At 36.3% G+C, this 17,263-nt stretch overlaps 4 protein-coding genes across 5 annotated transcripts; 2 read left to right on the forward strand and 2 right to left on the reverse strand.

Annotated features, from left to right (window-relative positions):
* Positions 1–1,943: 1,943 nt before the first annotated feature.
* Positions 1,944–2,912, reverse strand: LOC140775724 (uncharacterized). The gene is made up of 2 exons (XM_073119134.1): positions 2,646–2,912; positions 1,944–2,307 (listed from the first exon to the last, which is right to left on the reverse strand). Exons 1-2 carry the CDS (start codon positions 2,766–2,768, stop codon positions 2,035–2,037), a joined length of 396 nt encoding a protein of 131 aa, XP_072975235.1. The 5' UTR covers positions 2,769–2,912; the 3' UTR covers positions 1,944–2,034.
* A 2,045-nt stretch (positions 2,913–4,957) lies between these two features.
* LOC140771913 (probable inactive purple acid phosphatase 29) lies at positions 4,958–8,960 on the forward strand. Its single transcript, XM_073113746.1, has 4 exons — positions 4,958–5,393; positions 7,490–7,881; positions 8,117–8,568; positions 8,774–8,960. Exons 1-3 carry the CDS (start codon positions 4,973–4,975, stop codon positions 8,564–8,566), a joined length of 1,263 nt encoding a protein of 420 aa, XP_072969847.1. The 5' UTR covers positions 4,958–4,972; the 3' UTR covers positions 8,567–8,568; positions 8,774–8,960.
* Positions 8,961–10,547: 1,587 nt separating this feature from the next.
* Positions 10,548–11,890, forward strand: LOC140773609 (uncharacterized). 2 transcript variants are annotated; one of them, XM_073116266.1, is made up of 3 exons: positions 10,548–10,757; positions 10,855–10,983; positions 11,090–11,890. In XM_073116266.1, exons 2-3 carry the CDS (start codon positions 10,917–10,919, stop codon positions 11,677–11,679), a joined length of 657 nt encoding a protein of 218 aa, XP_072972367.1. In that variant the 5' UTR covers positions 10,548–10,757; positions 10,855–10,916; the 3' UTR covers positions 11,680–11,890. The 2 variants fall into 2 exon arrangements, with proteins under 2 accessions (XP_072972367.1, XP_072972358.1); XM_073116257.1 differs by having other exon boundaries at positions 10,549–10,753; positions 11,090–11,889.
* Positions 11,891–13,254: 1,364 nt separating this feature from the next.
* Positions 13,255–16,208, reverse strand: LOC140775997 (cell division cycle 20.2, cofactor of APC complex-like). The gene is made up of 8 exons (XM_073119526.1): positions 16,115–16,208; positions 15,900–16,013; positions 15,629–15,808; positions 14,513–14,782; positions 14,246–14,348; positions 13,833–14,149; positions 13,571–13,720; positions 13,255–13,447 (listed from the first exon to the last, which is right to left on the reverse strand). The coding sequence occupies exons 1-8, from the start codon at positions 16,184–16,186 to the stop codon at positions 13,301–13,303; spliced, it is 1,353 nt and encodes a 450-aa protein (XP_072975627.1). The 5' UTR covers positions 16,187–16,208; the 3' UTR covers positions 13,255–13,300.
* Between the last annotated feature and the right edge of the window lie 1,055 nt (positions 16,209–17,263).

Below are 17,263 nucleotides of genomic sequence, written 5' to 3' on the forward strand. Positions count from 1 at the left end.
ATTTGTGATACTTTGGTATGTGCTTATGAAACTTAGCTCGGCTCAATGAGATTAGAGTTCAGCTTAATAGCTCGATGGGTTTATTGGGCTGAGTCTCATATATATATATATATATATATATATATATATATATATATATATATAATAAAACAAGTCCTAAAAACTAAAAAAATTAAAAATATAAAATTAGTGCATAGAGTAATACAAACAATAATTAATTAATATAAAAAATCTTAATTACTCATGTGAAATATATTATAATGGATCAAACTAAATTTACTATATATATATAACATCGAGCCTAATCTATCCATACTTGAGCGAGTAAATGCTAGCTTGGCTCGACTCGATTATAGTTTCGAGCCTAAAAATTAGCTCGGCTCAACTCATTTACAGCTCGAGCAAAGTCTACCAACTTCACGATCCCATAAATATTTAGCGACTCGGCTTAGTTTAGTTTGATGTTTTAAAAGTGTGTTAGTTTCGAGGATGTCATGATGGCTTAAAGTGGTGGCACAATTGTTTGAAGCTTCAATCAGCTTACCATATTTAATAATGGATAAAACTTAGTGGGGCCAAAGGGTAGTTGTATTACGAGAGGTCCAAAGTGTATTTGTATTAAGAGATAATTAGTGTTTTATTCACCTCATATTTAACATTTGGACTCATGAAAGATAAAAAAGATTTCTACTAGAAAAAAGTAAGACACTATTAAAAGAATAATATGTTAAATTAAAAATTAAATATAATTAAATTATAAGGATTATCATATTCTATATTTTATCTAATTTGTTATTCGTACCTCGTCTTTGAGAATTTAATAACTCGATTTCTCTATTTCTCCTAAAATTCTATTTAACATCCTGACGTTATTTTGACTAACTAATATCAACTAAATTACTAAAATACATCCATCATTCCCTCCAATTTTCTATATCTCTCCATCATCTTTTCTAACTATCTTTTCCACCGTCGTCGTCATTGACATTGCTGCCAACACCTTTCCTTATCTTCCCTCGCTCTCCTCCTCCAACTTTTCTTCTTCTTCTTATTTGGGAAGAGAAAAAAGCACGAAAAAGACACGAAGAATAATTTACGTATTTATAAATTATTTTATATATTATAATAGAATATATTTTCTTAATATCGTCTAAGTTAATCTAAATTATTAAATAAAAATTATAGAAATTTTTTTTAAAAGATAGAATTATATAATCCTAGAAAACAAATTATGAATTATTAAAGCCCCCGACAAGCAAGCACGCGTCCAATATTACAACTCAACCCAGTAGCATAGTCGGGTCTATCAAATTATTAACACGGATTTTATAAAATATTTAGCATTTATCTCTTGCAAATTTGGTCCATTTTTTTCCCAACCCAAGTACGAGACTTATCTCTTTTTTGGTGGGATGCATGCCTAACTTGTGAGGAAGAGACCATAAATTAGGATTATTTTACTAGTGCATAATTTAAAATAAATAGTCATATGTTGAAGACTAATATTATATATGATAGACTAAGAATTATATAAACCGTTATTATATATTTATATATGCTATTATTTTTTTCATTTAGAATGACAAGCAAGTCGAATTTACTGTTTATTACACTCTCACCTTATATTAATGTACAATAAAATTCTTATGCCGAGTTTCTTAACATAAACTAGATTCTCAAAAATCAAAATCCTTCTTTTTATTCAAGACCTTAAATTTAAGACGTATATTGAATGTGTTAGTATATCGATTGTACATATTTCATCGATAATAAATAACCTTTAAAAACTATATATATATACACACACCATTATAAATCACCTATATACTTATATGTTCGTTAGATAAATGTATTTGATGGACACAACAACTCTATCTTAATTTTAACAATCAGTAGACAACTATAAACACATTATAAGATTAATCTTGTTTGTTTTCCTTTTCAGTCAAAGTTCAAACAATGGCAACCATTAGCACACAGAAAGAATATAAAGAATCAAACATAATTTAACAAGTAATCATTGCATATGTTATCTTAACTACTGATTGCTGTCTCGTTAATCTTCTCCTCTTCGACGACCTTTTGCTTGATTTCGCTGGCATCAACTTTGGTGCTTGACTCATCTTCTCTTGTAGTGGTAGCAGCAGCAGCAACAGTAGCAGTAGTAGTACGTGTAATTTCTGTAGCATTGACCTTTCTGTTGATCACCTCAATCGCTAACGTCTTCTCTGTCTTTGGCTTTGAGAGGTCAACCAATGGCTCCTCCTCCTTGGTCTCCTTCGCCTTCTCAACCGGCTCAGCTATGATCTAATGGATATATGTGAAGACTATTAGCATGACTTCAGATTTTTCTTGCATGCGTGATAATTCTTTAAGATATTTGTTAATCTTGACTTATGTGTAATCACTAGTTTTTCCATTCAATAATAATAATAAAGAAAACCTATTATTTTTATAAATAAATTATTTCCCTAACTAATTATTATAAATTTAAAAGGGCATTTTTGGTCTAGTTGCCTCAAAATAGTACTATCCCAGTTAAGTGTCATAATTAAATAAAAGTTCAAGCAAACACTTTGAATCTTATTATAACTATATAGATGTGTTTTAATTAGAAAAATAGTAGATTTGATTTGGTTTGCTACCTCATTGGCGGTGGCGACATCCACATGTTTATGAGTCACTTCAATGGTAGCAGGGGTCTCGGTAATGAGTTCTTCAGGGACCTGGCCATTAGACTCCTTGGGTTTGCTCGCACAGCCGCCCATGGAGTCAGGCCGGCTATGGCTGGTCGACGGTAGGGTTTTCGGAGATGTTCTCTTAGTAATTCAAGAGGAATTTGTAAGGTGAAGATATAAGGGGAGAGAAGGCCCTATATATAAGATTAAATTAAGCAAGAGTACAAAATTGAATTGGTGGTAAAGAATTGGAGTCCTAAGTTAGAATGGGGTGGTTAATTGGAAGGGGAGGTAGGGAACTTTTTTGACTCTTTCAAAGGGATGCCAGCTCTTGGACCTTAATAAGCTTCTTTTTTGTGCTTTGGTGGCTTGGATGCTTTTCTGGGAATTGGAATTGGAATCTCCTTATCAATCTTTCAACAAACCCAGCCTGGAAAGCAATGGAAATGGGAAGGCAAGTAATTCCTTTTCCATTCAAACACAGTGTGTAGTGACTCTTTTCAGTCTTAAGTTGGTTTTAAAAGTTCACTGTACTCTACCCTCGTTTACTGGTTCAAGTTCATCAAATTTCAGTTTACTTTAAACTTAAACATTTGAATCTCTTCCATCGTCTTAACGGAAGTCTAGATTGTTAAATTTAAATACCATAATAAATGAACATCCCATATCAAAACATTTTCCACTATAAATATATTCTAATATATTATCAGCCTAAATGTAAACTATAATATATCATCATAAATAATATATAAACTAGTGGGAGTAAATTTGCCATTTGTATTTTAGAATAAGTGGTGAGATATTCCAAAATTTTTAAGGATGAAGATATCTAAAGCAAAGAATTTCTTTTTAAACTTTTATCCTGCATTTAGCATAAATTTAACTTTCTTATTTATATTAAAAAAAACACCTCCTTTCTTTAAAAGTAGAAAGTCATTTTATTAAAGTCACTCACTCACTTGGTAGAATTCTAGTTCATGCAAACCAATTAGTTATTAAATTTTTTTATCTAATGACAAATAAAGGGTATATAAGATGATGTACATATTTGATTAGATTAATAGGTAAACTAACTAGAATTTAAATATTTTTTTAATTATTTGTCCTTTTAATTGTCAAAAGAAGATAAATAAAATATGATTAATTTATCCTTATAATTTAAAAGGGATTTACCCTTATACTTTTAATTCATTTTTTAGTATTATTTAATCTTAATTAATAGATTAGAAGAAAGAAATTAGTAGTTATTATTGAATACATAAACTAATGAGAATTTTACCATGCTTGATTAGGGTTCAAATTTAGATTTCAATTTTGACGGGCTAGTCTCATCTATCATCATAAATGCATGCCGACATCATGCAGTCAGCCAGTCATCCATTCCACTCCTCATCAAGAAGGGGTCAACAAAGTCAACACAGTGGCCCACCAGTTGCTGTTGCAGTGTGAAAACGTGTGACTTGTTTGACTATTAATATCGTCCACATCTTTTTGAATTATTGGGAACTCAGTCAACTCACCCTTTGGTAGTCTTCTAATTTTATAGTAAGCTAATCTAATAATTAATTTTATCATATTTAGAGAAAATGATACTTTAAAGGTATATCTATATTATCTAATTTTTGATAGTATACTAAACATCTAAAAGTGATATAGGAGTGGATTTGAACCTCTAGTCAGGTGACTTAAAATAAGAATTGCTTTAACTAACTATGCTATATGTAGACATGATCATCAGGGCTGACCTGTCTGAGCTCGGCTCGATCCGATGATCATGTCTAGCTATATACCATTTGTTTTATTTGCATGGGTTTTTTTAATAGTATTTTAAGCATCGATGTTTTGAAGTTGACGAAAATAGAGAGATAATATGGTTAGTTTTGTCTAATAATTAAATTATATAACCGGATAAACTCTCTACTGAGTTGACCCATAGTGTGCAAATTCTGCGCACTCTTTATCATGGTAAGAATATTATTAGCATATAAAAAAGTCTTATTCTGGTACGAATAGATTGGCGTAAGAAATTGTGGGCAAAATAGATGGATTGAATTATAAAAACATTGAAAGGAGATTGTTAATCACAAAAAATTACGAAACTAGGGAGTTATTTGAGATGTTTGGTAAATTTAAAGTAAGATCATGCATTCGCCGTTGCACAGGATCCGCTACCGCGTGACGCCCACAGTCCCACTTGCGGATTGGGATCCGTCCGGGCCCGACCTCATGCGCGTAGGTCCGGGCTATACTACTAGTTCAGGAAAATCGCGGCCGTCCAAACTCTACAACGTGATATGGGAGCCGTCGTTATCCTTCTCCACCTCTTCCGCCCAATGGCGCGATGGGATTCCAAATTTCCAATCTCCTACCCTCCCCATAATTTAAGCTCTAAATCTATTCTTCGAATAACTCCAAAACTTATCCGAGCGCACGAGATGAGGCTTAACCACTGCTACCTCCTCTTATGCATCTTCCTCCTCCTCTCCATTCCCGCCATGGATGCGGCGGCCGCGGGCGCGCGTCGGATCCGGTTCCGGCGGCGGAGCGGCGAGTTCAAGATCCTGCAGGTGGCGGACATGCACTACGCCGATGGGAGGACGACGCCGTGCCTCGACGTGCTCCCGGATCAGACGGCGACGTGCTCCGATCTCAACACCACCGCCTTTATCTACCGCGTTATCCGGGCCGAGCACCCCGATCTCGTCGTGTTCACTGGTTTGATCTCTCCCCTTTTCTTCTCGTCTCTTCTCGTCTCTTCTCTTCTCTTCTCTTCCCCCAAATATTTTATTCCAGAAGTTGTTCGGATCTTTTATTTGAGTGGCTCCACAGTTGGAGTATTAATTATTATGGAAATCGATCAGACACGATCTCCATTTTTTTTATTATTATTTTCACTAGGGGTGTAAAGCTTGATGAGACTAGCTCTAATTAAGCTTGGATTGAAATTAATTTCGAGCATGTCTTTATGATTAAGTTTGAATTAAAATAATTTTAATCTGAACCAATTTCGAACTCGAGCCAATTTCAAGCTCAAAGGACCTTAAACGAGCTGCTCAATTAGTATTTTCAAGTTTTATCAATTTCAAATAATTTTCGAGCCTGAACGAGCTTGAATTAATTTAGGTTTGAATTAAGCTTGAAATAAAACTTAATTCAACTATAAGGATATAAATATTACTAAAATATAAATTACAAGCAATAAAGATAAATGGGTTAGAAAATTACAAGCAACCAAAATATAAATTACAAGTAACAAAGATAATTGTGTCGGAAAATAATGACTAAAATTTGAATAGATGAAAGAGTTTTGATGTGATGATTCATATTACTTTGATATTACTCATATTACATATATATATATATATATATATATATATTCAAGTCTTATCGAGCCAACTCGATCGAGCCGGCTCGGGATCAAGTTTGGCTCAAATTTAATTTCGAGCCTAGCTTTAATGATCAAGCTTGGCTCAGCCTATTTTCGAGCCGAGCTAGATCGAGCATTACCATGTGTTTTATAGGTTCTTATTATCTTTTACACCCCAACTAATTTGTATTTATTATTTGGCCCATGTATCTTATATTTAATATGTCAAAAATACTATGGATCAAATTTAACCAAACAATAATCGATGAAATACAAAATATTTAGCTCGTTTCACGGACAAAAAAGTATATATCCAAAATAAGCTTATGAGCCATCAATCTCCCTTCCTCTTCTGCTACCCATTAAACACATTTGTTCCATCTCTCATCACTTCATTTCTCCCACCATCTCAATTTTTGGGCATCAAAGACATCGCTGGAAAGGATCACCATTGTGTGGCCAATGATGAACCGTTTCAACTCCATCTCGTAGTTTTCTCATACGAAGTCCAAGCTCAATGGCAAGATTCTCTGATGAGATAAGTTGAGATGAGGTGGAGATAAGAAGAGATAATAAATCCTAAAAGGCAAAAAGGATAGTGATAAGGTGGGAATGAAGGAGGAAAGAGATTAGGTAGTGTTGATGATATAAGAGATGGAAGTGGCACTTGATTTAAATTAGATTAATTATTTTTCAAGGACTATAAATATTATTATTTTTACTTATAATTAAGTTGTGTATAGTTATTTTCAGTTAAGAGAACTAATGTTAGAACGTCTTTGAGGCATTAAACCTTATAAGTACAGGTTCGAATAATAAAATACTTATATAGTGTATAAACGATAATATAAAACAAAACATAGGGTGGGTGCTTTTATCAATTGCCCTAATTATTATCATATTTATTGTTTCCTGAGAGATTTGCAGATAACACCCTATTTTCAAAAAAAAAGTTTCTATGCAAACCCTGTGTTTTAACTATTTACAACCGCATCCTATCACCATGTATATTTTTGAAAGAATGAGTTAGGAAATCTAGAGAAGAAACAGGGGTGTTTTTGCTTATTCACAGAAAGAGCTATCCAAACTAGTTAATGGCTAAATTGTAGGATGACACATACGATAGTTTTAATTTTTATTTTGATAAAATGATGAGGGGATACAAGCCATACAACGAGCAGCTATTGCATTCTTGCAAAGTTTTATTTATATTATTATATATTATAGGAGGTGAGGAATCAACTATAACTTACACCCACAGAGTCAGTCAGAAACAATAGAGATTAGCTCCGGAGTCAAAAGAATGTACTTGGTTGCTCGACGATACAGCTGAAGAAGTTAATGCTCTTCTGAAATCTACACATCTTTTTTATGTTGAAATGAAAGTCCATAGACTAACAAAGATCTACATATTAAGTCATAATAGTTTAGGACTTTGGAACAGGTGATAACATCTTTGGTCTGGATGCCACGGACGCAGCCAAGTCTTTGAATGCAGCATTTGCACCTGCAGTGGCTCTGAAGCTCCCTTGGGCGGCAGTGCTCGGCAACCATGACCAGGAGTCCACCCTATCCCGCGAGGGCGTAATGCGGCACATCGTCGGCATGCCTCACACTCTATCCCGTCTGAACCCTGAGGGCATCGACGTCGACGGCTTTGGCAACTACAACGTCGAGGTGGGCGGGGCTGACGGCTCGCCGCTCGTTAATAAGTCGGTACTAAACCTCTACTTCATTGACAGCGGTGATTACTCTACTGTCCCCTCTATCCCAGGATATGGCTGGATAAAGCCTTCACAGCAACTCTGGTTCCAGCGGACCTCTTTACGCCTCCAGGTATGCTTATCTGCATAACATTTACTTCCAAAGATAAATCTCCATGCAACAGAGACGTCGTCTCTCCTTCTGTCTATTCTCGTGTTTTCAGCATACAATTGATTTCGAAGCCATGTTGCTAGTATGTAGACTAAAAGTCGATAAGTGAACAGATCAGTGAAGATTGAAAACAAGATTGTCATAGAGAAAATCAACACCTCTATATATGTTTAAACTTGAATTAAAATGGCTGCAGAAAGAGTACATGAGCAAACCACAGCCGCAGGAGGAGGCAGCGCCGGGCCTCGCATACTTCCATATCCCATTGCCCGAGTACAACAGCTTTGACGCTTCGAACTTTACGGGAGTGAAGCAAGAGGCGGGTATCAGCTCAGCGTCAGTCAATTCAGGATTCTTTGCCACCCTTGAAGAGGCTGGAGATGTCAAGGCTGTTTTCACAGGGCATGATCATTTAAATGACTTCTGCGGCGAGCTCACTGGCATTCAGCTCTGCTATGCCGGTGGCTTCGGATACCATGCCTACGGCAAGGCGGGGTGGTCGAGGAGGGCAAGGGTGGTGTCTGCGTATCTAGAAAAGACGACCGATGGGAAATGGGGAGGGGTGAAGTCAATCAAGACATGGAAGCGCCTGGATGACGAGCACCTCTCCACGATTGATACTGAGGTGCTCTGGAGCAAGGCCTAAAGGTAAGTTACTCTCTACCGATTATATTGATTTCAAACAACCTATGACCAAAATTTAAGTGAAGTATGATCATAGAACATCATCTACGCTCAAATCTTGATGACTGTGCCTCAGCTGATTCATATATAGATGTATCATCTAGCATTACAACAAGTTGCGAAAAATATAAATATAATAACTTGTGATTGTTTTTCCGACAATGGACAGGGCGGCGCATAAAAACAATTGGAAAAAGAAAGGCCTGAGAAAAGACATACAGATACTTCTGGTGCAAATAAAGAGTGGCTCGCAATCCACTTTATTGTGGTTATATGTATAATAACAGGGTGGCCCAATAAATGAGAAGAGCTAATGTAGATATTGCTTCTATGTTGAGTTTGCTGGTTCACATAAATTGTTCTTATTAGCTCATATGGATGAAAGCCATATTCCACTTCTCTTAACTTCCTAATCTTTCAACTGTCAGTTGGTCTTCTACCAGAATCCTGGGAACTCAAAATTCAGACGAGCTGTAAACTGATCGTTTGGTACTGCATCCATGCTATGAATACTGATATGGAGGAAAAATACTTGCCATGCTGTAGCCTTGATGAGAAGTCTCAAATTGGCCCTTGACTTCAAAATGGCATCTATTGTAACAGGAAAAAGATTGTGTAGACCTTGCTCTCCCAATTCCCTGTATTATAGGAGCCTCATGCAATAATGATACTAACGTAGCAATATTTCATATACATCTACTGATGATTCTAAGGCCTGGTCAAGTGTTTGATATGGTAGGGCAGCTGTTTGAGACCGGCAATAATGCCCTACAAGCATTATTGTCTGGCATCATTTCTTGCCATATTAAATACTCTCTCTCTCTCTCTCTCTCTCTCTCTCTCTCTCTCTGTCAAACAGTGTACTGGTCCTCACTATAAATACGCAGCCGAAAGTAGAGGGCATCTTTCTTTCACATCAATTATTTGCTCGCCAAAAGAGAAATTATACAACTTAAGTTGTAAGTTTCAAGAGTAATTAATGAGTTTAATATATTATTAGCAGAGCAAGAGTTCTGATCTTGACAAACCTATCTTGTAATTAAATAAATTTATACGCATTTAAGTTAAAATCTACTTGCTTGTCAAAATAACTCAATATTCATAACGAAAAGAGAAATGTTAAAGAAAATAAAAAATCAGTAACCTTTTAAATAAGTCTAGTTTAATAAACATTAATTATTAGATTACGATTATATGGATTCAGGAGCAACTTACTTAAATCTATTCTTTTTATCTCCTCTTCTTATCTTATGTTTATAAACAAAGTCCAATTACATTTTTTATATCCAATCCAAAATGAAAACATCATTTTTTATGTTTATATTTACACCTAATTTTTTTTTTAAAACTTAGGTAAGAATCCCTCTTCTAGTTTATAAAATGAGAATAACAATAATGAGAGGCTTCATTGTGCGCTCTCTGAATCAGATTTCGAAGTGCTTGTCAAAATTATCAACGAAAAACTCCTAGCTCCTTGAATGTTATCATCCCTTATTGATGATTGTAATTTTATGTCTTGTATCCCCTCACTATACTGTAAAGCATATTTCTTGAAGAGCTAACAAAGTTTTCAGACCGGCTTACTACCTACTTGAACCCTCTAGCAAGACTTTTGTACTCCAATGCCCTAGGAAAACACTACCCCATAAAACTTAATTAAAATTGGGGTCATTTTTATCAAAGAAGAAGAGGAAGAAGAAGAAGAAGAAGAAGAAGAACCACTCTAGTTTAAAGCTAAACTTAATCCAAAAGGGACATACAACAGTTTAAGTTTTTAGTGGAATTGAAGACTTAACTGAGAACAATATCTAATAATCAGTTGACCCTAAAGTTTAAGCAACAACCCCCCCCCCAAAAAAAAGGCCAATTATACAACAGATATGTAGTCCTACAATTGTATCCATTTAGCCAGAAAACAATGCTCAGAGGAGAATGGGAAACAGATACTTAGCATCGAGCACCAAACAACAGATGGGTCCCACCACTAGTGTTCTTCTATCATGTGTTGTCCTTGGGCTCCCTATCCTTTCCATTTCCCAGTGTAAGCTGTCTCCCCAGTAGCACCACTCCACTTGTCCTCAGTTCCCGGGAAAAAGAGAAAGAAAGAGCAATGGCAATCCTTTCCCTTTGCCCACCAAACTCCAGCTGAGTCTGTACTCATTTCTCATCACTGCCGTTGTACAGCTACTCCATTGCTAAGGTTCTACAACTAATCTCTCTCTCTATCTCTCACTCTGTCTCTCTCTGCAGAGTACTATTGATATGCATAGATCTGAGAGCTGTGGAGTTGAAGTCGGAAGCTGCTAATATCAATGTGGAAGCTCATCATCTGTCTCTTGATTCCCGCACTGGTTGTCTCAGCTAAAAGCCACAACCATGGTAGCTTCTTGTTCTTCTTGGTAGTATTTAGCTACATTTTCCCCCCCTTTTTCTTTTCAGTTGACCTTAAAAACATTTTCTTTTCCTATGCTACCTTCTCTTTCAGGAAATCCTGCTAATGAAATTATTGATTTAATAAACAAGAATCGAACAGCAAGCAAGCTACCAAAACTATACGACAGTCCAGGACTTGGCTGCATGGCCCTGCAATATATATCTGAGTGTATGGGAAATTGCAGCAGTAACAACACAATAAGCTGTCATCCTCCAGAAATTGATATTACAGAGGTTTATGCTGCAAACTGTGGGGTGGAGTTACCAACTGTTGATATAGTATCTGGTCATCTTGTTGGATGCCAGTGGAATTATCTTAATCCAGAGCAAGCCTTCTCTGTTGTTCTTCTCTCAGACAAGAGCAGACTGTCTCTTATGCATAGCAAAGAACATACTGAAGTTGGAGTTGGGTTCAATAGAGCACATCATGGGGCATTCTTTTGGTGTGTATTATTTAGCAGTGGGAGATCTAACTCCACTTTTGTGCTGGAAGGTGGAAGAGGCATCACTCAGAGAACTGGTTGCTTCAGTGGAACAGATCTGCCATGCAGTGCAGGACAAAAGCTCTTCTTGATTCAAGGATTTCTACCCATCATTTGTTCAATGTTACTTTCTTTTATCATTGGTGTGATAAGGTGTTAAGAGAAAGAGACAGAAGTTGGAAAAGTTAGTGCAGAGTTGGCTTTGCTTGAATATAGTCAAGGCCATTTTTTGGGTAATCCTCTCTTTGTTGTGATGATGAGTTTTAGTTTTAGTTTTTTTTTCCATGAGTTAGTGAGAAATTTAGCTGAATATGGATCACTTCCTATCTTTTGACAATTCTATTTTGTGTGATGCATTAGTCAGCATTATATATACAATTGTTTTGACAGCTTGTTCTTTTCACTCGATATAGAATAATCTATATAGTCTATATGCATTGAGCAATTGTGGTCTGTTACTTCATCTTTCCAGTCAACTAGGAAAGCAGTCTGGTGAACTAAAGAAATATTTCCAAATTGAAAACAACTTCAACTAAGCCATGCAAAGTGAATTATTTAATTTTTCACATTTGTTTTCAGTACTTCCCCTGGCAGATTGGTCTGTTAATTTCCCCTTGTCCAGGGACTAGATGAGTAATAAAAGAGATCCTTCTACAATGCAATATTGCTAGAATAAGTTTTAATAAGCTCAAGTATGACCTTTGAATCCTTGATATGAATACCTTCTAAGGTAGCTTACAATGAAATCAGATAATCTATCCTCTCTTATAAAGGGTTCCTTTATTATCTTTCTACTAAGAGAGCTAGCTAGGATGTTGTTAAGTAAATCCAATCTCTGAAAATGAAATAAAAATATAATTTTCACCCTTCAGAAAAAAAAACTATATCTTGTACAAAATTTCATAATTCCATGAAGAGTTAACTCAAAAACTTAAAAATCTGTGAAGAATCTCTCTAAAATATATGACTGTAAGTAACATATTAGTGCCCTTGCATACCTGGAAACAAATATTGTGAGCACAGGAAGCAAGGTGAAACCTTTCTTCTGCATTAGTCTTCATCATTGATCTAACAAAATATCCCATCTTACCTGGCGTTTGTCCTCACTGTCTCTTGCTAGCCAGAAGTATTGCTGGCAGAAATTTTGATCGATGTGATGCTGCTGATCTAGTATTGCAGCCTATAGCTCCCTAATGTGCACTATTTAGTCATTTATAAATCATCTGGTACGAACTTCGTTTCATCAAACTGCTTAAAGAGACCTTCAGGTGGGATGTGATTAGCAGAGGAGATGGTTGGTCAATATGACACAGAAACAAAAACCATATTTACAAATTGCAATTCTGAAAGATGTATTAAAGCTTTCTTTAATGAAACAAAACGTGAAGAGAATTCTACATATTGCATTTTCTAACATCTCATTATTAACAGTGGATTATCTACCAATATGCTCAACAATAATTCTTCTTAATGTGGAATCAAAGTGACAAATAATAACAATGCAAGATGAAAATAGTTTTGGAGATACAACTGTAATTTGGCTTTATCAAATGTGACCCACTCACGGGAAAAGTAGTCACACAGTTTATGTACAACTTTATATTCTGAAAGTTTATTGTGAATGAAGATTCATTTACAGAAGATTCGAAATAAAACATTTACTCTTGGCGAGGTAACTAGAAAACAAAAGCCTTTTATATGCAAGGAGTAATTGGTACTTGGTACACTTCTCACTTTATAATAGAACTTACAAAATTTGTGTGCTCCAGTAATGTTCTCTGTCACCTTATGTGCATTCTCTTCAAAGACAGGATGCTATCTCTATCATGATCAACCATCTTCGAGGAAGCAGGAGGTGGTTCAAATGCCTTCCAGAAGCGAATCGTTTCATCTGCTGCAGCTGACACTACTGTCGAACCATCTGGGCTCTGCATTAAGGGATGAATTTAACTATCAATATTGAAGATAACAAGTAGTGCAGTTTATCAAAAACAACGGAAGAGTTTTTTATAATGCCACTTTGTAAGAGAGTGTTCATATCGCTTCCATACCTGGCAAAGGTGTAGAACTCTGCCTGTATGGCCTGTTAAATCAGCAATTTTTGACATTGAAGGGTATGACCACAAAGATAGCTGATTTTGGCTGTAACCATGCGCACTCAAAATTTCTTTCTGGTACCTGTTCCATTCTAGTGCACAGACCTGTTTAATAACATCAAACAACTTAGATTAGATTACTACTGGAATGGTTCCACAAAGGATAATGTTATAATAGTTAAACAAAAGTATATGCAGTGAGGGAAATGAAATTTACCTGAGCACCTGTGTCTATACTTTTGGTACACTTGCCGATCTGGATATTCCATATCTTAATGCAACGATCAGTAGTTCCCCCACCAGTGGCCAGCCTATTTGATTGAAACGGACACCAAGCAAGGGCCCTTACTGCTGCAGAATGGTCACTAAACCTGTGAAGGTACCTTGAGGATCTCATGGTTGAGGAATCCCACACATGTACAAGGTTGTCATTGCCACCACTGGCCAGTTTCTCCCCTCCTTCAGACCATTTCAGACCACAAACTTCTTGAGAATGTGCGTGAATACGTGATGCAGTCCCACCAGCCAATCTCACTACAGAATGGATTTTAGTAAGAAAAAGAACTCATCTGGAATTTTTTTCCTCATTTCCTTAAAAACTTAGAAGATAAACTAGATGAATCAATATACCGTCATGGTTGATGATCGAGGCATCAAGGCTCCCTGAAGTCAAAATGTGATGATTCCAAGAAAGGCTTCCAACTCTGGATGAATGCCCTTCAAAAGTTCTCACCTGTTGCAAATGCCAAGGAAACTCAGAGCTGAAGATAGTAGTAATATTTACAATTAAATTACAATGAATCCATATCGCAAAGAGGCTAGTTGCAATTTTTATGAAAAAGTTAATTCCTGACTACAACTAGGAAAGCTGATAAGGATAGGAAAAATGTATCATACCAACTGCAAGGACATAGCATCCCAGAGTTGAATTCGAGATGATGCAAATCCGACAGCCAGTGTCTTCCCATCACCAGACCAGGCAACACTGGTGGGTAAGTCACTATCATTCTCTGCCGTTAGCAGCAATTGCACCTCACCGGTCTCAGCTTTCCTCAAGTACAATGAATCGCCTAGTGCAACAGCCAGAATATTTTCCTTTCCCCAGTCAATTAGGTTCAGATAGTAGTCATCAATCAGTTTTGGCCCATCCAGTACCAAGTCTGCAGACTGGTTTAAAGTTCAGAAAAGAAAAAATAAACAGTAAATTACTTATGAGAAAAGGAATTATGAAATATTTCAATTTAGATTCACTCAAAACTTTTAGATGTTTGAAATCTTTGATGCAAGTATATAAAAATATTCACATCCAAATAATTTTGCTACATAAACAATTGCTCATTACACACTCTTGTAGTACTTATGTACCTTCAGACTCACCAGGTTATGGCCTCAGCCACTAGCACATGAGAACCTAGAGAATTAAAAGACACTTAACTCATGACAGACAATCTGTCAGATGACTTCTGTGGAGTTGTTTATGCTCCATGGCATAGCATATGCAAAAACCATTTATTGAGTCACGAAAAGAAACTATTCTGCCAACTCAAATGTGTACCAAGTATAAAGTTTTTAGCACACTTAAGATTTACTCATATCACCAGCGACACTTTAGTCTTAGTCCAGACAACCTCCTCTTTTGCCAATTTTACAAATCTATTTCTGAAAAACTATCCCGTCATACAAGAATATCCTCAATATATTTCTTTCTTTCTTTTATTAAAGTCCTTCATATGGTTTTCCAATGCAAAGATGGGAAAGGAGAGGTGTTGTTCGCAAATGTATCTGAAAAACAGAAAGAGTATATTTGGGAATATATCCAAAAAGATGAGTCTTTTGGTAATATGCAAAAAGACCTGGTTAATGCTCAAGTGAAATCAACACCATTTCATATTCAATATGTGTGTGTGTGTGTGTGTGTGTGTGTGTGTGTGTGTGTGTAAACCAGAATTCACTTAAAGAATCCAATTTTTATTCTTCTTTATTCTTACTGATAACTGAAAGTGTGCTACTTACATTTGGAATACGGCGAATTGGCATGGTGGTTGTAGTTTTCCCTCGTCCCTCCTGCATCATCTCATCCACAAGCAGCATGCTCCTCCTGCAACCACTTGTGCTCTTAAAAGGCAACATCTTGATTGGCTTCCCTTCCGAATCCAGAGTCAAATTCTCCTCTATCCGCCTCCTATACTCCTGCTGAACAAGGTGAAAGAACGAAAACCCAATTAAGAAAGAACAGCCATAGCGAAGGTTATGCAGAAAACCAAAGAGGAATAAGATCAAACACCTTAAAAGTTGATACCACCGGATGCTCCGGTTGTCTCTTGAGTCTCCTCTCGGACAGAGCAGAGCGAGCGAAGTCGAGATCCATGAGACTTCTCGTGGGTATGAACCGATCCCCCTGGGAAGCCAGGAACCAATTCAAGAAGATGGTAAGAGAAGGGTCTCAAGAACGGCTCTGGAAGAGGACGAGGGAGGAGGAAAGATCCGATCTTGGCTCACCGGGCAGTCGAACTTGGCCGAGGTCGGGGAGTACCACTCGTGCTCTCGAAGCCTCATCAATGGCGAGTTCATCTCGTGGCACGTACGGAACCGATCGAGGGGAATCGACCGGCAGTTGAAGGAGAGAATCGTTAAGATCACGGTCTTGGTACGGCCCGAATCTTGGGGGGGGGGGGGGGGGGGGGGGGGGAGAAGAAGGGGGGATTCTTGGGAGGGATTAGGTCTTCTGAGATTGGAGTAGAGAAGGAAAAGAGGAGGGGGGCGGGGTTTATAGTTGGGTATCTCAACGGTCGCATTGGATTCAAAATAGATCGAGTTGGTCGACTTCCGCTTCCCGCCCTTCCATTCCCGCAATGTCGGATTCATTTCCCGACCTCGTTTAGTAATCAAGAATTGGCAATTATTACACCCAGACCCCTGAATTATTACCTATTTTTATAATAAGACATATTATTTACTTTTCCTTGCTCTAAATTTCTTTTTACTCTTCTTTCCTCTTAAGATGATAGTAAAAAGATCGCCAGAGCACTTAAAATTAATTGGTTGGATAATTTGTTTTGTATATTAATAGTTTTCTCAGTTACTACACCATTTTTTCTTAAAGATTCTGACAAAAATACGTCTAATGAGCTAACTGTAGAAGATTTGGTAAGGCTTGTTATGTTGGTTTTACTCCATATTCATTCCATGCATGGATGCCATAGAATGTAAGGCAATCAACAATGCAAAAGAAAGTTCGACACATCAGAATAAATGTACGAAAATCTGAATAACAGGTTCTAAATATAAATGTCTTTAGATTTGATGAAGTTTTCATTTAATACCCCACATTTATGTGAAATTTCGCTTCCAATAATATCACAGAAATATAGGGTGCTAAACATAAATGCCTTTTATTTTTGTTTTGGTAATTTTATATATAATACCCACACTAATGTAAATTTACGATTAATATTATTGCAGAAATATAAGGTGCTAAATGTAAATGTCTATAGATTTGGTAAAGATTTCATTTAACATCCCACATTTATATGAATTTGTAGTTCAATATTATTATAGAAATTTGGGGTTTTAAACGTAAATGTCTTTAGTTTCTGGCAAAAGTTTAATTTATCACCCTATATTTATGTAACTATATGATATAAATAA

Source organism: Typha angustifolia, chromosome 2 (genome assembly GCF_048772165.1).
Source record: "Typha angustifolia cultivar Huaian chromosome 2, ASM4877216v1, whole genome shotgun sequence".
In the NCBI taxonomy this organism is placed as follows: Eukaryota; Viridiplantae; Streptophyta; class Magnoliopsida; order Poales; family Typhaceae; genus Typha; species Typha angustifolia.